The sequence below is a fragment of the Lepisosteus platostomus genome, chromosome 19 (genome assembly GCF_059453375.1).
Source record: "Lepisosteus platostomus isolate fLepPlt1 chromosome 19, fLepPlt1.hap1, whole genome shotgun sequence".
NCBI lineage: Eukaryota > Metazoa > Chordata > Actinopteri > Semionotiformes > Lepisosteidae > Lepisosteus > Lepisosteus platostomus.
The window spans coordinates 6,890,001-6,914,985 of NC_142629.1; the positions used below are offsets into that span (position 1 = coordinate 6,890,001).

The window sequence follows — 24,985 nt, forward strand, 5'->3', positions numbered from 1 at the left end:
TCCCACGCTAGTAAGCAGACTGCACAACACCACACATATGGGACCCAAGAATACAACTATGGCCATTTTCAATACATAGGTGTATGTGTTATTATTGACTCAGTTTTCTCACTTTTAACATTTGTGCGCTATTGTACACTGCTAGAACACCTATCTATAAACTACATGATCATTTAACCAAGGGTCTCCTGTTCTCTGTTAAATACCTTAATTTGTGTGCTCTAGACCAGTAATACCACCCCAATCCAGTCTTTCATGTCCAGAATTTATTTTGGACTCTTTAAATAAATCACCCATGTGTTAAGGCTATGCAGGAGCATCAAATGGATTGGTTAGCCCTTGAGCAGATTCACTGCAGCCTTCTCCCAGACATTTTAACAGCCAGCAATACCCTTCTTCCATAACCTGAACCACTGGAGCTGGGAGCCTGTGCTCTTGAGCAGATATTTTTACTGAAATTGCAGGTGGTGATCAAGCAGGGTCAGGAGGAGTTCAAAATCAAGCGCAAAGCTCACTGAAAGGTGATGTGCAATTTTATTTTTAATACAAAATACATAAATACAGACATTTCTGTCCTCAATAAATCAGATATAGTGATACAGTCTCCACAGAAATATATGAGGCAAGTGCAAAATAGGCTCCAGAGATTCGGCAATAGGAAAACGAGTGTAATTGAATATGGCTAGGGAAGTGAGACGACAGATTATAGACAATACCACAAAGAAACAATAAAAAACCCCAAGCAAAGAAAATCTAATCAGAAACTCAGAACAGCCGAGCTGATCCGTGATAACACTACAGCTGTAGCAGTACAAGATTTCCATCGCCCAGAGTAAAAAAAAAACGTTTGCCTTCCTGTAATTGTATCTGCCTGCGTGATCGAAGGGCACCTGCGACATCTCCGCGCGCGAGCAAAGCTATTCTTGTTTATGTTGGCACCAAGCCCCTAAAAAGCTTTTTCTAAAAATACCTCATCTCTAAATATATTTGCCTGACAATGTCACTGTGACAAAATAGAACAATAAATGTACAGTATTCCTTATTTCATTGTGACGTGCAAGCCCTTGTAAAAAAATAATCGTCCGTTCGATTACGTCAGACTTCCATCAATAGCTGTTGATTTTTATTTTCTTCTGTGGTCGACCTGAGTTTATCGTCATCTGTGTGCATTTGGAACACTACCCCATCCTACCATTTCTCAATTACTGAGCAGTTCCAGAGCAAACAGTACATTTAAACTAATACATAAAGTCTCTTAATTACCAGCATATTCGTTAAAAAACATCTAAAATCACAGCTATTTTTGTATCACTGAAAACCCAAAGGGAGAGCCCAGCATGATTGGCACAGTTTTAACCCATTACCAAAAAAATTGTTAAGCTGTGCAACTAATTTCATAACTGAACAAAACACACTCATAAAGCACTTCTCAGGAAACAGAATTTTACCTTTACAAAATAACAAAGCTGCACCAAATGGCAATGATGTGCTGTTTTAAGGATTTAGACTAGAGAATACTATGGATATTGTGCTTGCTCTATGCAGATTTTTCCTCCTAATCTTTTCACTAAGTTTTTTGGTTAAGTAAAGTACATTTATATGTGAAGGGAAATATTAGCATATGCTATTACCATATGCTCATCAATACCTATATAGTCTAGAAAGACATGTGAAATACGATTTAGAGAGAATTATTACTATTATCAAGTAATCATATTAGATAAAAGTCATTTCTTTGATTAAAAGTCTTCGGTGTTCCAATAAAGCAAAGTCAGAAATACTTTTTCAATATACAATCCTATGGCTTGCCTGAAATCTATGCAAAGCTAAGGAGTTTTTATACTAAGGTAAATGCAATTTAAAATACGTTTTAATAGTGACTTCTTAGATAAAATGAAGTGTTTTGTAAGCTTAAGGTACAGACTTGGTTTCTATACATTAAACTATTACTTTAACAACTTTGATGCTTAAATATAAGCCATCATTATTCATTAGACTATGCCTTCAGTGCAAATATATTGAACAGAATCTTAAAAAACTGTCCGATATATCGCTTAGTCAGGCAGCAAAATATGCAAAAGCTCTTGTGGGAAGCTTGAATGCTGGATTACAGTACACTCTATGAAGTAGCAGCTCAAGCCAATACATACCGTATTCTAATTGTGTTTCACCCAAATAACTGAGCTCCTTCACAGCCAATAAGAACGAAGCACAAAGTCACATGACCCTGGCCAACCAACCAGAAGTCAGGGTGGCCGTGGCGGGATTCTTATGCAGGCGGTTTCTTGAAGGAACTCCAGGCGTGAAAGCAGCGAGTGAAGTTGTGAGGTTCGTTGCTTTTTCGCACGAGCCGCAGTTTCCGGGGGTGCTCCGGGTCTTTTGACCTCATGTGCTGGATGTAAACCTACCGGAGAGAAAGAGTAACTGTGCCTGAAAGCAATCACTGGCAAATGAATTGTTGGCATCACCAGAAATCCCAAGTCTCCCGGAAATCAGCGCCTCCTCCCTGACTGCCTCAAGCGATCCATAATCTCTCGGAAATCACCCCCACCCCCCGCAATTTATTCTGTTGACACCCCCGGTCCGAAAATCATCAGCGAATCGGTTAATTATATATAATATGACCTTGAGCCATCCGAGAATCTGCTCAAATCTGCAACGCAAGGCCCATCTCTGAACAACGAAGGTTTGCAAAGAAGTACAAAAAAGTATATATATATCATCAAATTATTTAATTATATAGTTGTTGTTGTTTTTTTTTAAAGGGTCAGTCCACACGTTTCCACAGGAGGTATGACCCCCCGAAATCAATTTTTCAAAGTTGGGATGTCTGCTTCACCTTTTTTGTTAAAGAAACTGGTGTTAAAGAAAAGCAGAGTAATGCCTTCAAGACAGAAATAAGACTTAGATGCACTAAGCCTTTTCACTTTTCTTTTTACACAGACAGGGTTGCTTTGAAGGTATCCTCTCAATTGGTTTGCAATTGGTTTGCTTAATTAGAAATTAGAAATCAGAGCGCTGGTTTCTCAGCGATGTGATGGCACACGAACCGAGTTGCTCTTACCTGACAAGCTTTCAGACTCAGCTTAATTTCCACCTGACTGGTCTGCGTTCCCACCCACATGTAGACCTGAAAAGCAAAGGCAGTACAATCAGATCAGTTACTGCTGATTCCCTCTTGCCCCACCTCTGTCATTTCTGCTCGTTTCAGCTGAGCACATGCACACAAACCAGATGCAAAGCAGCATAATTCATTGTCAATTAACCTTCAAACTGATGGTATCTGCACAAGTACTGTAGACAAATGATCCTACAACAGTGCATCAACTACGGCTGATTTATAAATATTCTGTTCCGTGTTTAAAGGGAATGTGCTCTTTGCTTTGTCAGGTGTTCAAGTCTAAAATCCTTTCAAATGCTCACTTCTTTTCCGTTGTCCAGAAGCATGATGTCATCATCAGCGAGGTCATCTTGGCAGAAGTCCGAGCACTTCTCAGATACGGAGAAATAGCCCTTTTCATTGGAGCATCTAAAACAAGAGCATGGACACCGAGACTGAATTCATCTTCCAAGACACCATTCTCAATAGCTGCCACAAAAAGTCGAATATGCTTTTACTGGTTTCACGCATCACTGGTCAATGCAATTTAGTTTTCTTCAACATAACAGCTTGTTAATCAAATTCCTGTGCTGCCTTCAGAATATTATAACATACCTTTCTTAAAAGATGAGTTCTGAGGCTATACAAACAGAACCTAATGGCAGCATCTGTGCCTGAAAACAATGCTACATAGTTGATTTGCTGAAAAGAATACAAAGAATTCTGAACTCATTCATGCACACATTGATTTTTGGATTTAGCTCCACAATTTTTAAATATAACTGGAAAAACAGTTGTAATAAACCATGTGTATAAGGTTTTCACCAACCTACCAGAAAAAGCATTAGAAACCTATTTTGAAAATATTCCCATCAAGGATGAATCATTTTTAAGCGTACGGCCAGCCATTTTTACGTTACGCAACTTTGAAATCACCACAGCTCACCTGAAGAGTCTCGCATATTTCATGTAGTCTGCATCCTCATCGTAGGGCTTCTGGGAACCAATGCCAACCCAGAAGAAGTTCTCAGGCTCCTCCCCTTCATTGATCACCTAGAATTGAAGTCAAAAGGTCCATACGACTCACTCCTGCTCCAGGGTGACAAAAGAAAACTAACCATGATGCCCTAGGATGGGCTTTTAAATTGCTCGACAGGACAAAGCTCAAGGCATTTAACAAAGTTGAACATCATGAAGAGGTCTGCAGTATGAAGCCCATCAGATCATTCCATTTTACCTGCTTGCTGTAAGTGTCATCAAACATCGTGTTCATGATGTCTTCAGCCAGCTTGGCTTCATCTGGGTCTGCGGCTCTTCCCACCCAGGTGTACACTATCCCTTGATTATCCGTACTCTCAAACGGCACCTAAATTACAGAGACTTTAATTATAAAACGATGGATATAGACAGTTTGTTGAAGAGATCTTGAGAATACCGAATACCATAGGTAATACAAAAGTTACATCAGGTTTAAGATGTAAACGCACGATGACAACAGGAACCTTGCGTCAATTTCAGTAATGGAGTGGAAGGTGAAACAAGGTCCTGTTGACAGATAAAACAATGTTGAGATTTTGCATTTATAGGAGAAGCCAAAGGCCTCTACTGCTCCACAGAAAATGGAACTACGAGTCCTGAAAAATATTTTCATGAACTGTACGTTTTTTTCCTCAGGGACATCTGGATTTCCTTAAATCTTCCCAGATGTTTCATAAGTGATAGTTTCATATTCACACAAGACACAGTTCTATGGATATGCATGTGTTATTGAACACTGGGGGTAAACTGAGAGGCTACTGGAACAAAAACGAAGGATTTTTGTTTGAAAAAAATGCTGAATGCAAACAAAAACAAAAATCAGGGGGATGAAAAGTATGATCTAGGCATGATCTAGGAACTACTTCCATCTCTAAGCTAAGAGTTCAATGTTGTAAAATGTGGTACAGACAGGTTGAGGATGGATCAGTGTTAGGTCTCCAGAGTTCTCCAGTTCTACCCCAAACTGGAACAGATTCAAAACAGAATTTGTTTAACCAACTGCCTATCTTGAGAAAGCAACAGCTGCATCCACCTACATCTGCTGGTGTGACAGGTCAGCCCCTGCGCACAGCAGGAGGGAGTTACAGACCCTGGCTCTTGACAGAAAGAAGGCAAGGAAATCAGAAACAGCTGGCCGAATTTTTGTGGCCGACTTAGGAAATGACATGACTAAATAAATGATTTTCATGGAGCAGAACAAGGAAAAATATAAACATACAAAATGTAATGACTGAACAGATAAGAATTTAGCTTAGAAACAAAACACTGTTCTTGATTTCTTTCATTCAGGCTTTACACATCTGTCGTTTTTTCTTAAATTCGGTCATTTTAGCTTTACGGACAGAACATTCTAGAAATAATTTATTAGTGTTGAACTGTGCTTTTATTAAAAAGCTTTAGTATACTGCCATTGCATTCAGCATTTAAGTAAAAAAGGACCCTGAACATATAAAGTCCTATATAAATACTGACCTGAAACACTTAACATACCTTTAAAATGAAACAGAATTCAGAGTTGAGGTTGCTGGAGTCTGTAGGAATCTGGATTGTCCTAAACAATAAAATAAAAAAATAAGACACATAATCCCTTCAGGTGTGATTTAAGATTTTCATTTCACAATGTTTGCTTTTGTGCTTTCCACTGTGCCATGACATACAAATCAACAATAGCTACTGTCATCTTTTCACATTTAGAAACTTGACACAGGAAATTTGGATCCTGTTTATTCAGTGCTTCTCCAAGTGACTATAGAGCTTAAGTCCAGAAAAGCAGTTTCAATCTTTTCTGATAGCACAGTGGAAAAAGTCTAGATTTCCTCAATGCACAGGCTGAAACACCCTCTCCAAGTCCCAGTGTGCTATCAAAAATTCCCACAATAATAATAATAATAATAATTCCTTACACTTATACAGCACTTTTCTGAACACTCCACTCAAAGCGCTTTATAGGTAATAGGGACTCCCCTCCACCACCACCAATGTCCACCTGGATGATGCGACAGCAGCCATAGTGCTACACTCACCAAACACCAGTGGGGAGGAGAACAGAGTGATGAAACCAATTCATAGATGTTGTTTAGTAGGAGGCCATGGTTGGTAAAGGCCAATGGGAAATCTGGCCAGGAGGCCGGGGTAACACCCCTATTCTTTTTGAGAAACGCCCTAGGATTCTTAATGACCACAGAGAGTCAGAAGCACCCCCTGCTGGCCCCACTAACATCTCTTCCGGCAGCAACCTTAGTTTTTCTCCAGGAGGTCTCCCATCCAGGTACTGACCAGGCTCACACCTGCTGAGCTTCAGTGGGCTGCCAGCTGTGAGCTGCAGGGTGATATGGCTGATAAACCAGAACAGCTGAAGACCATGGAGGCATTAACGAATATTCAAGGGAATATACAGTGGGGATGCCTGTTAATGAATATGAGGTTTTCCCCATACAAAAACCTGCCAGAGTTGGGCATGGAAGCCCCACTATAAAACCTCTAAATCCTAGCTGATAATTATAGTATCATAAAGGTAATTGGCAATTAAGGTGCAGTTAATGTGTCAACGAAAGAAAAATGAAAATTTCTCTAAAATTTCTAACTGCTTAGATGAGGCAGAAAAGAGCATTGTGCGATGTGCAGAGAAAGTCATCGGCTGCCAGCTCTCACAGAATATATTTATATTCATCTAGAATGAGAAAAAGGGTGGCGAAAGTTCTGGGTGACCTCACACACCCCGGCCACTCTCTCTTCCAGCGTTTTCCCTCTCAGCGGTGACCAAGAGTGAGAGTCCTAAAAACTGGGACTAACCGACACCTATATAGCTCTTTCCCCAGCCTATACCTCTCCTAATCAAGGACACTTCTTGTATTCCTTCTCTGTGACTAGTTGTACGTTTTGGCACATGCTGCTGATATTTTTTGTAAATATATGCAGTACTCATTGTACATTTGATTATTCAACTGTATATACTTTGAAATGTCAGCGAAATTTGTTTTTATCTGTAGGTTTTTTTCTTTTATTTTACTGGAATTTACGTTGATACCTGCGCCAAGAGAAATTAGTTGTATGTTTTGTTCTTGGCAAATAAAAACATTTCTGATTCTTATCATAAACACTACAAAACATGATATAACAACATGTACAATAACATACAGCAAAATAAAATATCACTAATATACCAGGACCACTGTTACTGAGAATCTACAAAACATCCTTGGTACCTCTCAAATACCTACTGTTTTCCATTAGTTCTATTTCATAATTCTTAGTGTTTTAATGAATCATAGTTTCATTATGAGCCACTAAGGATCTGTCATACAATTTCACACTGTAGGGCCAACAACATTATTATTTAGAATAATTTATATTCTGTTATTCTTTGCTTACATTATATTATATGAGGTAGAATATTTGTAACTGACATTTTTAAGCCTTTAGTCATTTAGATCACCATTTTCTCTAATTATGAAAGGAAAACAATCTACACAGAAATTTCCAGATGTTGCCAAGAGTCCAGCTGTTGTCTGGCTTACCTGGTGCAGAGAGCACTTCCATTTGTCCTGATGTGGTACAGGCTGGGCTGCACATTGTTGTCTTTCAGTTTTCTTTTCCCTTTGTGCACTATGAACTTCCTCTTGAAATGTGAAAGAAACTTCAAGTTTTCTTGTTGCTGAGTCATTCGCACAACCTGAAAGTACACACACAGGGGCTCATACAGTACATTGGGTCTGCAACGTACAATTTAAGGAAGGATGTGGAGTAACATTTTATTGAGTACTTGTGGATGCCCAATCCATATTAAGGTGAAAACAAATCACAGTGTTCTCCTCGATTTTGGAACATTTCGGTCCTGACATTCACCTCCAGTACCATTCTCGGGTACAAACCATGCGGAAAGTGTGTCATTGTAGTAAGATATCGCAAAAACCTTGGTTTATGAAAAAAAGCACTCCTTAAATATGGACTTTGAGATTTACCTATCTGTGTAGAATTTGAGATAAAATGTAAAAAGACTAATTAAAACTCTTTCATTTTAAGGTCTTGATGTCTATGCTGTGTTTCATTTTTTAAATCAATGATCCACCACCACAGCCTGGCTCTGGGCTGGGAACAGTACAGAGATCCAAGACACTAGCTCTACACATTTACTGGATTTCAGAACCGGGCAAAAAAAAATTGCAGCTAGACATTCTGGAACTTAGATTTCCGGCTGTGTACAGCCCATAAACATTCTCAAATCTTGACAACACTCAGCTCTTCAAAAGTAGTTTTAAAGTTATCATCATTTGCCCTTCTTCAGATTTGTAAAACATCAAAACCTTGACCTCTTTTCAAAAAACAGTCCGATTCTGCTTATTAACTTTCTCCTAATAACTGAAACCATAGCGGGAAAATAAACTGAGGCCCAGGCATCGGTTTATACCATAAATGTTTTCAAAATAAATTAATTAACCACACTCTTCTTTTATGAAGGTCATTCAGATTTCTCCACAGAAAATTGAGTTGTTTCTCTGTGGTTATGCGCTTTCTAATTTTCACTTTTGAAATGGTGGAAGCCAAGAAGCAAGCCAATTTATCATGGCCACTCCTATTCCTTTGCTTGTTGATGTGACTGAGAGTATTAATTCATCACAAATGTTAGAAAATAGTTTTGTTTAGCTCACCAACCCCATCTGCTGAGGAACCGGGGCGCTGCAGTATGAGCAATGAACTGTCTGGGCTACCAACACAGCACAATTTTTAATTTTAGCTCGTAAAAGCTGGACTTAGAGTAACGATCCTGTATGTCCGAGTATGCTGTAACCAGCTCCAGCAATGGAGGGCCCTAAAACAGCAGGCCAGGCACACAATGTAAAAGGCTCGAGGGACGTTCTCACTTACCTCCAGCTTGCCAGGGAACAGACTCTCGAATTTCTTTTGGAGGCTGAAGGTGAAAGTCAGCCAGCCCATGTTGGAGGCCTCCCGGCCCTGCCAGAAGTAAACCACGCACTGGAAGTCCTCCTCCGGCTGCTTTTCCTCCTCCTCGGCCTCCTCGTTGCCCTTGTCTTTGTCTCCCTTCTTCGGATCCTCCTCGTACTCCACGGGCACCCAGTACCTGTGCAGAGCAGCCGACGAGACCAGTTCAAGGCCCGGACCCGACGCGGCGCAGGGGTCCAGACAAGTTGGGGGCCCTGCACGGCCACTGCCCACTCAGGACCATTACACACTGTACGACTACACACGGCTGGGGAAGGTTTTAAAAGCGGGCCTAAATCAAGTGTAACGTCCCGCAGAAAGTCAGTAAACGAGCCTGTACTTCAAACTAGATTCAAGGCTAGTGTTCACTAGTGATCATTCCAAAAAGAAAATAGGCAGAAGATTAATATGAAGGCGACTATCCCGGTACGAAAGATCATGAGTGCTCAGGAGAATGTTTTTTCCGCAGTTTGTACTATCTCAACGTTATTCCTCCTAAAGAATAGCATACTGATGGCTACATTTGCATGCTGAACGCAAGCAAATACTGTAAGCTATTTTTGTGTGTCTGACTTTAGGAAGGGAAAAAAATGTGGGAAAAGGCGTAAGAAACACCTTCTTTATCATAATTGCTTAGACTTCTATAGCACTTCTCTGGACACTCCACTCAAAGTGCTTTACAGGTAATGGGGAACCCCTCCACCACCACCAGTGTGCAGCCCCACCTGGATGATGAGACAGCAGCCATAGTGCACCAGAACGCTCCCCACACATCAGCTATCAGTGTGGAGGAGAACAGAATTCACAGATAGGGATTATTAGGAGGCCATGATTGGGAAAGGCCAATGGGAAATTTGGACAGGACGCCGGGGTTACACCCCTACTCTTTTCAAGAAACGCCCTGGGATTTTTAATGACCACAGAGAGTCAGGACCTTGGTTTTGCTTCACATCTGAAGGACGGCGCCTTTATATAGCACAGTAAATTTGCTTAATTCAGCTCCGATTCACCTGCAGAGGAAGACGTAACAGTCCTGTGTGTGGAAGTGCCCAAATTCTTCTTCTGGCAGCCGGGCGAACTTCTTTCCTTCGAGAACAAAACCCTCCATCCCATCCAGGTCTTCATTCCACTCCTCCATCATCTGCTCTGCCTGTGGACCAACACGCACACATCGGCACAATTAGAACTGGTCCGCGAGAGACGTTAAAATCACATTAAGCACTGCAAGGCCTTGAAAGCCGTCACACGTTTTAAAAGTAACTATTCATAAACATGGCTTTGCTTCAGATGATTAATATCCTGGCCTTAACAGGAACCAGTAGTTTTCTTCAAGCTGCTATGGTTCATATCTGAATGAAAACCATCTTGTCTTTCTTGAAATATGGTTGAGTATGTTTACTGTGCTTATCAAAATACCATATTTATTATTATACTTTTATAGTATATACCATATTATAGTACAAAATTTCCATCAAAACAGATGTATTACTATTTATACACATTTAGAAGAAAAGAATACAGACATCTACTGATAGTCTAGGCTAATATGTCTACTGATTAAATGTTTTCGGCATCATTTTTATTAACTGATCATCTGCAACTGACCAATATTCACACGAATATGTCCGTTGCATAACCACTAATCCACCTATATTAGCGAAAGAGCTGGACGCTGGTGATGAGGTAACTTCTTTACTGTCACGACTAAGTGAGTTCAGATGGAAGAAAGCCCTCTTTAGCAATAAAACAAGGTTTGATTGCTTTGATGACAGACGTGGAGAATGTCTAAGATCACACCTCTGCAAGGGGCATGGGAGGCTGTCTTGGGAGGAACAGGGCTGTCAAGTCGGCCTTCATCTGGTCCTTCTGCTCAGCGTCCTTCTTCACTTTCCCAGTTAGGCCCTTGGTCTTCAGGACACTTTCCGCATTCCTGGTGTAGTCAACCTTCAGCACATCATCCCAGTTCTTGAATTTGGACTTGAAAACCTATATGAACACAAGAGAGGGCGGAAAAAGATCCTGATACAGTCACAGAGCTGCTTGCACATGGTCTAATTTTTTAGCTCCGTTTTATTTTTAAAAGGTACACACTGTTGATTCACTTTTCCCATTTCAAAAATGATGAGAAACACAGCAAAACATTCCTTTTAAAATCGCCTTTTTCTCTATATCAGCATGTATATCCTCCCCTGTGATTACTTGACACAGATGGGATCAGTGCAATTATATTCATTTTGTTCCTTTAATCAAAACAATTTACCCTTGCCAGAATTCTGTAGAAGTGCTAAAAAAAGACTGAAAATTAAGATCATTTCTGGAAAACGTGCCTCCCTTTTAAGAAACTCTAACACAAGACCGGTTCTTACCACAAACGTACTCAAATGGTCATGAAGAAAAATAAGTCACTACTCTTCTTTTGTACTTTTCGGTGATGAAAAAGCATATAATGATTCTTGCGATATCTATTTGTTTAACTCAGATTTGAAAAAATATTAGTATGTAAACAGTAAACAAAATAACTGAGGAAATAGAAGAACTTCTGCTGGAACTGTATGCCACTTTCAGCGTGGTTTCAGCATGGAGCAGATCGAGTATTTACCACTGCTTCTAAATCACTAAAAAAAAAAAATGATCAGTGATCATGTGTTCAGTGACAACAAAATATTCCTGAATTGTTACTAACTAGATGAAAATATGCACTTGCAACACTGATAGTTATATGTTTTACACTGGGTGGTATAGTAGTTCTACCATGAACAATTATGATAGAGACAAACATTATGCCCAAATTTGCCAGTAGAATCTATTAACAATAAGAACCACACATACAGTATGGCTTGTGCAAGCCAAATGCTGGGCAGCTCCAATATGTCTAGAAAACTGTGCAGACTGAAAGTCCCTGGACAGGTTGCGGCCTTCATTAGAGCATTCTCTGCTACTATGAACCAATTACAAGCCTGTTGTTACATCAGTCCCGGAACAAAGGATAGCCAAAGAAGTCAGTTTTATAATCCCAAGCCACATACAGTGAACTCCTTCTCTCGGATTGAGAGACACAGGTGGGCAGTGACCTCTAAGAAAGATGCCCAAACAAGATAATGAAATGGCAAATTCAGAGGTGAGTAGCCGGTCCAACAAGACCACCGCAGTTTATCAGGAAGAAAGACAGAGAGAGTTCCACCTACAAACAAAACAAAGCACCAGCACTGCAGGTTAACTCTTTGTGTACTGAAAACCAATAAAGCTTTTCTGAGCATTGACTGTCAATCTTTTGAGGTGATGAGTCAGGATAACTTTGATTGTAGAAAGTCAGGACTCAGGAGGCTTGTAGTCTCTGTAAATAACTTGTTTGAGTTCAGCATTATAAATCAATTTATCTAAGTTTGTGCCTCATTTAATCATCATCTTACTGTGCCAAAGAAGCAAAAAAAAAATCACGAATTTATTGACCAGTTTTCATTCATGCCTGTGGGGGGGGGCTTGTAATCTAGAATTTTACCTCTGCTCCCCTCAATTCATAACAATACACTCAATACCAAGTCACGGATGCAGAATGATCAAATGACTGACAGACCCAACTACACGCACACATTAAAGAGGTACTCTTTAAATAAAAAGATACAGTGAAAACAAACCTGTTAGGACAATTAACTAGTCATGGATGCACAGTAAGCAGAAATATGCTGAGGACTTGCTCTCTCCATGTCTTAGCGAATCAATGGCTTCACATGCAAGGTCTGTCTTTAGCCTAGAGCTAGGCTTAAAAACTTGGGAGGAACTCGGGCCCTAATAACCAGACAGTGGAGAAAGTAAACTGGGTGAACTGATCACAGGGCAGGTGCCTGACCTTTCCCAGAGACCAGGTTCAAGTGGTCCCCTGACGATAGGAGACGCAGCTGCAGACCGTACCTGGCACTCGGCTCCCTCCAGGTTGCGGATCACCATGGCGTGTTTGGGCCGGTGCAACATGCTGCACACCTCCTGCCCCAGCTTCAGGGCCGCCGCTCTCACCAGCCGGGGGGACTTGCGTCCGATCCAGATGAACACGTCGGACCAGCAGTCCAGGATGTACACGGACTTGGTGTCCAGGAGACTCTGGACCTGCGTTCATGAAGAGATCTCGATATCAAGTTGCACTGACATTTCCAATGATTGTAAGCAAATACATAACGTGGCATAAAATAAACAGGAATGCAGTCTTTGTTGTTGCACGTGACTGTTAAGACTTTGAACAGTACCAGTCTCATTTCTGGAACAACATCAAGCTTGAGTTTCTCCTTATGTTCCACCGACAGTTTGTAGTTGATCTGCGGGAGCTCCAGGTAGCCCAGGCCAAGACCAACCTAGAAAGGACAAAAACAAAGCAATGAGGCTGCGATGAATTCAATTGATGAAGAAGCGATTACAGAAACAAAAGATGAAATCCTGAGCCATCATTCATATTTTGTGAATCACGTTAAGGTAGAGTTTTGAAAAGTAGAGTGGGAGACCCATTTTCATTTCCTACTTTAGCAGCATAATACATCTTTTCAGGCCATAACCCACCTGGTACCACTCAGTAAAATGTGAATTTGGTCCCATTTAATTCCAAGGTTTATCTACAACATACTGGATAGCAGCAACCTCAATATCTGGCTGTGCACACATCAAAACTTAAGAGCACGATTGCAGCTCTCAGCTTTGGATTAATAAGGTTACGGCTGACGTACAGGTGTCAACAATTTGTGGAAACTGTCAACTAAAAAATCAGGATTAACGAGTCTGCTTTTACCTTGTAAAGTTTTGGCCGAACCGGAGTGAAGTCATCTGGAACATGCTTCTTAATTTCCTCTGGCTGTCCTCCCAACAGCTCCCAGAATTCTGGCGTTTCCTGGTTATGACCCAGCAGTGTGATTTCTGCCTTGCCCTTTCTCTCATTCTTATTGATCTTCTCTGCAAACAACCTACCCAAATGGACACAAACATGTAAAAAAAATAACAGGAGGGCACTTGAACTTTCCCTACATATCCTGAGTCAACCAACTGCGCACATGGTATGAGGATGTAAGGTATATAACATCAGAATCTCCCTTTTAATTTAATATTTACATGAAATCACGTTACAATAAGTATTATGAATCTGTTTTGCACTTGATTGTTTTCAGCACTCTTCAAAGTCACTTTCGTGACATGAAACCATCATTATTTCTTATAAGACAAAAAACCTAAAAACGTGACTTAGTAGCAACAAATATTAAGCAGACAGGTCTTTAAAAAAAAAACTATATATAATGGGTTTTCTCCACTTGCTATATGCAGCAAGCGAACCTACACTGCACTAGAATTGAGCAAGGATCTTCACACATGCTCCTCCTTCAGCCTCCAGACTGATCCTTTAACACACTGCAAGCACCACAGTGCCTTACAGTGGCTTTAACACCAGCTGGGGAAGCAGTAAGAGACCCTCTCACCAATAGTGTAGTGTCTCCAGGAGGAGTCAGCATTTCTACAAAAAACAAGACGGTCCTGGCCTCTCTACCTAAGTGGCACACAAAGCGTATTCCAGTCACAGCTGGTCAGCGACGTAACTCATGCTTGAAACATGACTGCCTGGGGCCCCACCTGTGCTCTCAGCAACCACCTTCATTGGCTGTAACACCCAGCATAAATACCACACTGGGTATTTATAGTGTACATTTGATTCTTTTCACTGCTAGCCCTGCAACTCTGATCTTCAAAAGGCTAACTGAGACCACATTCCCTTTTAAGGTGGAACTCCGAAAAGAAAAAAAGCACCTCTCACTCGGAGGTAACTAGTGTACCTGGCTTTGGTGGTGTTGCTCAGTGTGGCCTGAGCTCCGCGCCACACAAATATCTCCAGACCATTATCCAGCATGAAGACAAACCTGGCAAATGGACAAACGCAGTGTTCCAATGAGCATAGAAAGGAAACACACGATATAACCAAATGCACACTTAACCAGAAAGGCAACAGCGATACAGAAGCCTGCAAAGCTTTGCAGCTGTTGCACAAGAGAAACAGCAGACGCTGTATTTAAGAGCAGGAACACAAGCAAAATGAATTCCTAATAGTACTTCTGGATCTAGAAACACTTTCTTACAGAAACGTCTGAAAACACAATCATCCTGTGAGCATATCTGATCCAACGCTTGAATGTAATATTCCAGTGTCAGGAATATTCCAATAATAATAATAATAATAATAATAATAATAATAATAATATTGTAATATTCCAATAATCTGGAATGTATCATATTCACAGTCTTTTTTTATGAGATCATAAAACCAGTGTGCATTAAAAAGTACAGCTTAGACACCTCCATATGATTTTATTCTAAAATCCCTCTAGTCTCTTTCAACAGAATATTTATACTTCATAAGAGGTTCACACTGTTTTTAGAATGCACAATGTTAATAGCATTTCTGTAGTTCATTTGGCTGACTACTCTTCAGCCTCCAGCACAAATACCATTCTAACACTGAGTAGGAAGGATTCCAGAGCTCACCGTGGGTCCAGAGAAGATGTTTTCAGCGCAACAGACTCCAGCCTGATGTTCTTTTTGCCATATACACGAAACAGCCTGTTTGTAGAGGAAACAAGCCCGTTTTTAATCAGACAAGTTTAAAACCACCGAGGTTCTTAATTATGTGCTTAACACAGCAGTTCATCCATCTATCCATTTTTTTTAACTGCTGTAACATCACTTTATTAACCCTTTACAATTTCTTGCATTAGGAATTGTCAATTTATCCACAATTGGTCACGAGGGAACTGGAGCCTATCCTGGCAAGCAATGGGCACAAGGCAGGGTACACCTTGGACAGGATGCCAGTCCATCACAGGGCCCACAGAGACACAGACACACACCATGGCAGATCATTCTTCCACCAAATAAAAAAAGTCATTAAAACTGTAATTGCATATTATTTTCAATGAAAAAACTCCATTCATCCATTTTTATCACACTTTAGGAAAGATTTCTTTTTACCTCGTGACATATTGCGAGTCTTCCACAGTGTAGAAGCCACTGGCTGTCCCTCCCTCAATGTAGGATATGTCGTTGCCAAAGACCTATCAATGAAAGGTACATCAATAAGGGCGTCTATCTTCCTTCAGAAAAACACAAGCACATCTACACCTACACAACAGAAAGGGCTCTGCCCCTGTACTTACTGCACTGAATTCTTCACTTTCTTCGCCCATCTCCTCCCGGATTGTCCTGCACTCCGCCCCCAGGTAGTTCCTTAGGTTAACTGCGTGGATGGCAGAACAGGCCTTCTTATCTAGAGTAGCTTCCTGTCCAATCCAGTAAAAGATGTGCCAGTTCAAGGAGCTGTTCTCATCTAGAAAAGTCTGAAAAACAAAAACCCAGACACACGTTTGCAAAACAAAGTAACATGGAGGACAGAATTGAAGTGCTCCCCAACACCTCCTTGTCTTATTTAGGACTCTTGTTACGACTGGATTCATAAAAATTAAACCCTTTAGCCAGAGGAGGATGAGGTTCAATATTATCGCCGTTACCTTAAGTACGATGTAACAGTCTGCCTCGTAGAACTTCCCATGAAAAGTCTCATCCACCTGTGTGGGGATGAAGTTCTCTATTTGCCACACAGTGACTCCAGGGATGTGGCCTACATCCTCCATGAAGAACTCGGAATAATCCAGCTGAGGCTTCTCCAGGTTCTTATCCCAGCGCCGCGTCTTCAGGTCACCGTATTTCATATCTCCGTTCTCCTGGGAGAGGGAGAGATAGAGGACAAGTCAGGCCTAGAGGCAATGTCCTTTCAAGACTGCTCACTCAGGTGCTGTGTCCACATCAGAAAAACACCATGTACTGGCTCTTCCCTCAAAATATGAAACATGAACTTTGTGAACTCATTTGTATTTTTCACTTTTTAATTCCCAATTATTTTTACAGGGCACAGAGTTTAGATGAAGACCGCCTGGAACAGGAGACTCTTTAAATAAATCACGAGATAAAGCTACAACACTGGACCATATACTTTAGTTTTTAGCACGCATTACTTCATAAATGTATTTCCGAAGTCTCGCTGTAGTGCTGAGGCAGGGTCTTACCTCAATGGATTTGTTCTTCTCCTGTGCCACATCAGTCATGCCCTTCAGCACCTGCTTGGCCTGGTCATCCTGGGACGAGTCTTTTCGGCGTCGCAACCGCATCTTCCTGGCCATGGGGTCTCTGGGACTGTTGCCTAACAAGAAGTGAAACGGTAACAACATCACAGAACGTGCTGCAAATAAACTAGCTTCAGGTAGACTACAATGCCGGGGAAATGGTTATAGTGAGGTCTACATTGGCATTAAGACAGATTGGATACATGCAAAAACATCTGTGGATTTCAGTCTTTACTTCTGTCTTTATTTATTAGCAAGTGGCACTGTGGCTAAGGATCTGTGCCTGTGGCTGGAAGGTTGCCGGTTCAAATCCCGCGGCCGGCAGAGGAATCCTACTCCGTTGGGCCCCCGAGCAAGGCCCTGAACCCCAACTACTCCAGGGGCGCCGTATAAATGGTTCTGACCCCACGCATCTCTCTCCCCGTCTGTGTGCCCGTGTGTCTCCTGGAGAGCAAGCTGGGGTATGTGAAAAGACAAATTCCTACTGCAAGAAATTGTATGAGGCTAATAAAGTGATCTGATCTTAAAATGGTGAAAAGAATAAGCAGCTTCTGGAAGGAAAATTGCTCTGAACATTTCCATCGTGAAAACGTTTAACAACTGTCCCAGGTATCTACAAAAAAGAAACCTTAAACATTTTTTTAAAAAATGTCGATAGTCCATGTATTGTTAATTACACTAATATAAATGAGACCTCAGGTTGGAAGCTATAGGTCCTCCAAGCATGGCCGACTTGAGCCCCCAACGACAATCGCAGCACAACGGATTGCTTTTACCTCCTCCAGCAGCCGCCACAGTGGCTGGGGAGGCCCCGGCCAACCGCAGCTGGTTCTGCAGAGAGAAGTCGATGTTGTACCATTCGGCTGCTCGATCCACAGGCTTCGGGGGCATCACGAGGTTCGGGTTCTCTCGAACATCCAGGACCTAGGAACAAGACAGGAAGCTAATGAGGTAGAAAACCTGCCTATGTGGTATAAAGGTTGAGATTCATAGTACGGAGTTCAATATTTAGCCAGCAAACAGTATACACAACAAAAGACAACAAGGAGAAAAAAAAACTGTAGTCTTACCTCAAGATCTGTGAGGAAATGTATAGCTTCTGGTAATGTTACAAGGCGATTTTTATTAAGGACCAGCTTCTTAAGTTTCCCACACCTGAGAGACAAAATTAAGCGTTATATCCACAGCTCTCTGGAGATCACAGACCAGAAAGTCTGTTTACCGAAGACGCTACAAAGTAATTCAACACTCACCTGCACAGACCTTCGGGAATAAGCTCTAAATTGTTGTTTGCAGCCATGAACTCCACCAGGCTGGCTAGCTTCCCGACGCCTGATGGGATACCATCGAAATCCAGCTTGTTTGAGTTCAAATACAGCTTTTTCAGCTTGATTAACTTGCAAATTGCAGACTGTTGGGGGAAAGATAACAGTATCATTTATTTTGTCCGTTACAAGTACTTAATTTATAAAGAGAAACATACTGAGTGAACATTACAAATAAATTCCTGCATTTAGCTTAAAACATTTTGTAAGCAGGTTTAATTATATCAAATCCATATAACAAAAGTATGCGAATTCAAGTTAAAATGAAAGAATTTTAACACCATAAAATTACATAACCTCCCGAAGTCTTAGCTAACCTATATAAACCCTTTTTTTACAGTGCCCATTAAGGACAAAGAACAAAACATCAACAACTCCTAAAGACGAGATGTCCTTTGTGAAGGTGGAAGCACAACACATCAACAGGAAGTGACATCAACTCTGAACATAAATCCACATGAGGCTTCTTACAGGCAGAGATGTGAGCTGGTTTCTGGACAGGTTCAGGGTCTCCATCTGCGTCCACTGGTCAATGCACAGAGAGAGCTCAGAAATCTGGTTGCTGCTCAGATTGAGACGCTTCAGGCTGGACAGAGTGTAAAGGCACTCCGGCACTCTGGTCAGGTCATTGCATGACAGGTCAATATCTGCAAAATCAGAGCCATGTGCATGCCTCACTTATAGAGCTTGTATGAGCTTGTGTAGAGCTTTTATGTAGCTTGTACCACATCACAGTTAATACTCATTTTCTGAAAGAGAAAATCCTGACGTCACAAGATAAAACTAAAATAATTAAAAATGTTTATATGGACACCTAAACGTCTGAAAGAAGTGTTTGAGACTTAGCTGAAATAAGTGAAGTGATAAATGCATGAACTAGCATGAACCAAAAAAAAATCTACAAGATCCAAAGTGTTTATGGTATCATATATCCTCAACAGCTTCTGGAAAGAAAAACTAAAAATATTTGCTTGTGCAAACAAAGATGTTTTTTCTAAAAATAAATACAGAACGCTGCCAATGGAAGATGTAACAAGCCAAGAAAAATTAAACATTTGTGTCTCGCATGAACTTGGTGAAGACACTCTATGATTTATGCTTACAAAGAATTTCCCAGGGAAAAAAAAATCATTTCAACAACTTAGCTTCCCTTAATGAACCCATATACAGAAAAAAAAGTTAAGTTTACATGAGGACGCTTAAAAATGGAGTCAATTTTTTTTTCTCCCAACAATGTTTATTCTGTTTTCTAGTCTCTGTTGATGAAACAGTCAGCAGAGTCTTTACCTTGCAGATTTGTGAGGCCCTCAAGGCTAGTAGGCATGTTGCTTTGGGTTCGCTGAGTGTTTCTTAAATGGAGAGTCTGGAGAGCAACCATAGCCGGTAGCTGTCTGCACAGAAAAAAATATTTACGCGTGAGCTTCAGTTCAAATCTGGAACTCTGCGTCTTAAAATGACTAGAATTCATGCTGAAACGTTCCAATATAAATTAGTTTCTTTCCTTGACAAAAACAAGTGTGAGAAGGCTCCACAGCCAAAATGTCGTTTTTCTTCTCTTTGCAGGATGGAATAAACCTTTACTTGTTCCCTTGCAGCCTACGCATGCTGACATTGCTCCCTACTTAAAAAAACATAAAATATACATAGATCCTAACCAATCTTAAAGGAAAACTGCACAGCTTGAATTAGATTGAATAACTGATTTTGATTCGGCAAGCTTGAATGTTGGTCTTCACATCCTGACGAGAATTAAGCATGGAAGAGAAAATGGCTGTTTCCTCCTTACCTCAGCTGTGCGTGCATGAGAGGATTGTTGTTGAGTATTAAGGTCTGCAAGTGAACCAGGCGTCTCATTTGAGGGGGCAGGCTGTCCAGCTTATTGTCACTCACGTCCAGGTACAGCAAGTCGGTCAGGTTAATAAACAGCTGATTTGGGATGTTTTCAATGCTGAAAGACAATAATTCATTTAAGAACGGCACAAACACACGAAATAGATTCTGACAGCTGTTGGTTAAAATAACCTACAAAAGTTAATACTGAAAATAGTTCCGTCTGATGGCAATCAATACAATCCCAGTGATAAAATGGGTTTTTGCCTACATGCAAAGAAATCCCTTGTTAGGTAAACATAAGGTTTTATTCTTTAGTTTTACTGTTCTTTACCCTTCTGCTCCTACTGTATTCAGTATCCCCCATCTACTGTCTCCTCTCATTGTGCATGCTGTATTTTTTTCATTGTTGTTCCTGTCGTTTTGTAAAGCGCTTTGAGAAGCCACCTTTTAAGGTGCTATATTAAATAAAGTTTATTATTTTATGGAAAATAGTGAGTAATTCGTCGTTAACTTCATTTCTTCGATAATGTAAAGGCACAGTTGGATTTGGACTCTGTCAAAAAACTCAAAAACCCTTCACCGTGAGAAAGTTAGTCAACCAGTTCCCTTCCTGGGGACTTGATAGTGTGAAAAGAGCAGGACCCTTCTCAATCATAGAAGTGTAAGAAGTCTCACTCGAGGGGACCATTATTGCTTTTAAAAACAGATCGAGCAATCAGTGTTCCAGCCAAAGAGAAGGAACAGTGAGGGGCATGATGGGTAGGATGGGCAAAGGCAGTATGGACGTGAGCAATTTGAAATTAGAGATACAAAAAAGCCATGTCCGGCTACATAAAAAGGTATAGAGAAAACAAACCAAGGATATTTAAAATTTAGCAGTTAGAAGGGATCCCCATAATGCAATCAAGTCGGTAAGCTGCAGAGATGAGGAATGTGATTTGAAATGTCAGGAAGATGCCTTCTCCTCAGCATTGCAGGTCTTGTCATAAAACCGTGAACATTTTTTTTTTTTTTACTTTCCTCCTTCACAAAAACAGTCAGCTTGCCTGTTGTCAGGCAGGGACACACCTGTTGTGACTGAGGTTAAGCACCAGCATGTTCTTGGAGTTCTCCAACTCCCGAGGAATTTCAGTCAGCTGGTTATAACTCAGATCCTAAAAGAGAAAAAAAAGACTAAATAATAATGACATTATTATACAACACATTTCGTTTGACAGCTGTTTCAATCTTGTTTGGGCACACTTTCTTTTCCAACGCAGAATGGACAAGACCAACTTCTCTGCCATCTCTGATCTAGGGAAGCAGTGTGGAGTAGTGGTTAGGGCTTAGGACTCCAGACCGGAGGGGCTCTACCCTTTCCATTCAGTTTGCTCCAGTAAATATGCACACATGGATATTTTCCAGATCAACATAGGAAATTTCCAAATTTGTTCTCAACTGACTTTGATCTGGTTTAATAAAGGATTTTAAAAAAAACTTTTTTAAAAAATACCTAAACATTTGGTATTGCTCATAAAAGTCTGTGGAAGCCTGGAGTTGAAGCTTATTTCAAGAAACAAGTGAATGAGAGGCTCAAATCAAGCACCTTCTAGAAACCAAGCAAGCTACATGAACTAATGCCTCCGTTCATTGGAAACGGAATGGTTTCTGGGGGAAGGGAGATCTTCACTTTTAAAACATCTTCATCTTTATAGGCTGATCCTATCTTTCAAGTGGAAATACACAATCTGAAAGCCCACTGAGATATCGGCATTATAATGTTTTTATTCTTGTGAATTTCTCTGCTAGCAGGACAGTACAATAACAATGAGCTGAAAATGTGAAACTTTGCCTCCCTTCCGGCTCACAGACACTAATGAAAAGTCTACTGGACAAAAACCGAAAGGATTTCCTTTCAACCAGAAAGGAGAACCAAAAATAATTTCCCAAAGTTGGTTTTTAGTTCTGGCTGTCTGAAATGCTGACTATACAGAGAAACATTTACCCCTAGGTATTAAAGAAGAAGCTCTGATCAAAATAAAGGAGTTGGTGAATAATTACACTGATACAGATGGCAAAACAGATTAAGGGAAAGTTACTAAGGGTAAAATATAAAGAGTTATTCATTTGATTTATGATATATTGCTCCCCTTTAAGTTAACAGTTACGCCAATGACACAAAGACATCCAGGACACGAAGAAACAGGTTTACATACCAGCACTGAGAGATCATCTAGCTGAAAAATATCATCTGGAACTCCAGAGTTTTTCAGGTTGTTGGCTCGGGCCACAATAGCCTTCAATGGGGGAGAAAACACAACATGTGACTTCACAGCCTTTGCACACACAAACACCTGCTTAGAGGCATCGTGATAGCCTGTCAGAAAGCAGAATACACAACTGATTCAGATAGGTGCCTGAACTAACCAGAAATTAGACATATGCAGACCTCAATCAAGTTCACTAAACAAAAGCTGTGCCTTTCCACATTACCCCCCCAAAACCCTGATAATCCTAATGGCACATGACTTATTTTACAAAGTTTAGAAAGCAAACAAAAACTGTCCCCATTTTTGCACAGAAGATAAATGTTCCAACTTCCATCCAACTGAAATTATTCTTCCTTCGGTTTATATTAAATCTATAATGTAGAAATGCCCGTTCTTATCTTGTTTTAAGAGGCAAATGTTATGAAAATACAATCACTCAGCCGCAGAAATAAGGCACCACATATCTATAGTGCTGCAAGGTTTTTTTAAAAGTGGAAAGTCCACTGATTAAGCCCTAGTAGAGACTCCTCCCCAACCCATATTTCATGAGGAATAACAACAACCAAGAACTAAACGTATTGGAAAAAAAATGTTTGTTTAGCATTAAGTCATAGCAAATTTGTCTGGACTCCAAATGAACAGAAAAGATGCTTACGAACACCATTTATATATTTTTTTCTCTAAATGTAAGAAATTAAGTCAAGAATGATTACGATGCTGGACATCTGAGGAGAACTGAACCTGGCAGCCTCCATTCCTCTCGATATTTCACGGTCGGCTCCATTTCCCTCTCGTTTTAAAGGATGCGCTGGAGACGACTGTCTTTGACTGAGCTGTAATCAGTCTAAAGAACCTCAAAGAGAAAGGTCTGGAGCAGCCTTGGAGCTAGCACAGTTCCAGACCAGGCTCTACTCACCCTGAGGCAAGGGAGACTCGACAGCTCTCCATGCAACGTCGTGAGGCTGTTGTGGCTCACCGACAAATGTTCCTGTGCCCAACGAGAAAAAACAAAGTCCATTCAGTGAACACGAGCATCCTTAAACTACAGGACAGGTGGCTTTTTTTTCAGTAGCACCCGAAACAAGGGAGATTACCAGTTTCTGGAGGGAGGCCAGCTCTTCGGGAAGGTAACAGAGCCCAGTCCTGTTCAGCTTCAGCCATCGCAGACTGGTCATAGACTTGACGTGTTCAGGAAAATAACCTCCCTGGAGACAGATCAGCAGAATCAATATTAAGCCCATTCAGCAGAAGAGAAAAATAAACAGCACCTAATTCTGTCAGGACCACCGATATCCCACTCACAACACCAAAGACAAAGCTGAGAACTGTCCACATCCAGTCCTAACTCACAGGTCTTTCTGTAGGACAATAATAGTTGGATATACATTTACAGTATATACTGTACTTGGAGTGGCTGTAAAGAAGACAGATGGAATAACCAACATCAACGCAAAAGCACTTTATAGCCAGTCGTGTGCCTGGCACACCTGTGTGTAAGCGGAAGCTACACAAGGGTCTGTCTATATATTTGAATCTGAATGTTATTTCACAAAATGCGATTACTGAGCCGAATTAAACCTGCGGTTGTACAGTTAACAACGAAAAGTAAATGTATGTAACACAGAGTCTTGGAAGGTTAAACTTCGCCCTACAGAACACAGAATTTTATTCAGGCCTCACTGAAACGTCTTACGTCCAGTCCAACTCACACCCTCACCATGCCACCACTGTATCTCACACTTATGACTGAACTGAGCCGGGTTCATTCCTGTAAGCTTGAACGGATAAAACGCGTGTGACAAAGCCAAACACTGAAACAACTCTAAAACGCCAGATGAAAAAAGAAACTCTAAAACTCCAACACACAGGATCATAAAAACGGCAACAGAGCAGGATCAAAACCCGCTCTGCTGTCATCTAGGAGCACCAGCCCGCATCAGGATCTATTCTTGCTAAATTACGGAAGACCGAGAAGGGCCTAAGACCAGAGCTTCTGCCTGCAGTGCCCTCCGACACCTCGTAGACGCCCAGTGACACTATCGCAGTGTTTCACGACAGAACACCACCATCCCATAAAAAAAGAAGGAATCGAAAGCGGTGCGTGTAATCCGTTGGTTTTTGTTTTCGCTCAGTCCTTACCTTGAAGTCATTTCCACTGAGGTCTACCCCCCTTATGAAAGGGAGAACGCCAGTGGCAGCCATTGCAGTTACTAAGTGCGTCTGAACGCGTCTCTATTTCTGGGTGTGTTTTTGCCGTGAAGCTTCGCAACAGCTGGTACTGAATACCGACCCTCCCCTCTGAGAGAGAATGGTACCTCCCTCCGATCGAGACAGCACCCTTAATTGTGATCTGGGAGGTGT

The 24,985-nt window shown here is 41.0% G+C and overlaps 1 protein-coding gene across 1 annotated transcript; it reads right to left on the minus strand.

The window, feature by feature from the left end:
- Positions 1-515: 515 nt before the first annotated feature.
- flii (FLII actin remodeling protein) lies at positions 516-24,971 on the minus strand. The gene is made up of 30 exons (XM_088613366.1): positions 24,764-24,971; positions 23,719-23,829; positions 23,541-23,612; positions 22,571-22,651; positions 21,444-21,529; positions 20,329-20,490; positions 19,830-19,933; positions 19,014-19,189; positions 18,471-18,628; positions 18,288-18,372; positions 17,994-18,141; positions 17,161-17,294; positions 16,606-16,818; positions 16,255-16,434; positions 16,070-16,152; positions 15,587-15,661; positions 14,881-14,964; positions 13,851-14,022; positions 13,318-13,422; positions 12,989-13,180; positions 10,877-11,065; positions 10,090-10,229; positions 9,005-9,218; positions 7,657-7,811; positions 5,630-5,690; positions 4,338-4,466; positions 4,047-4,153; positions 3,424-3,529; positions 3,065-3,130; positions 516-2,404 (listed from the first exon to the last, which is right to left on the minus strand). Exons 1-30 carry the CDS (start codon positions 24,824-24,826, stop codon positions 2,270-2,272), a joined length of 3,786 nt encoding a protein of 1,261 aa, XP_088469492.1. The 5' UTR covers positions 24,827-24,971; the 3' UTR covers positions 516-2,269.
- Between the last annotated feature and the right edge of the window lie 14 nt (positions 24,972-24,985).

Bases quoted from the DNA above. Each gene is read 5' to 3' on its own strand.
- flii (XM_088613366.1), bottom strand. From the start codon at position 24,826: ATGGCTGCCACTGGCGTTCTCCCTTTCATAAGGGGGGTAGACCTCAGT. The intron at 13,423-13,850 runs GTAAAAGCAGAC...TGTCCTTTCTAG, and splicing joins TTCGGCCAAAACTTTACAAG to GTTGGTCTTGGCCTGGGCTA. The intron at 5,691-7,656 runs GTAAGCCAGACA...TTTATTGTTTAG, and splicing joins GGAAGTGCTCTCTGCACCAG to GACAATCCAGATTCCTACAG.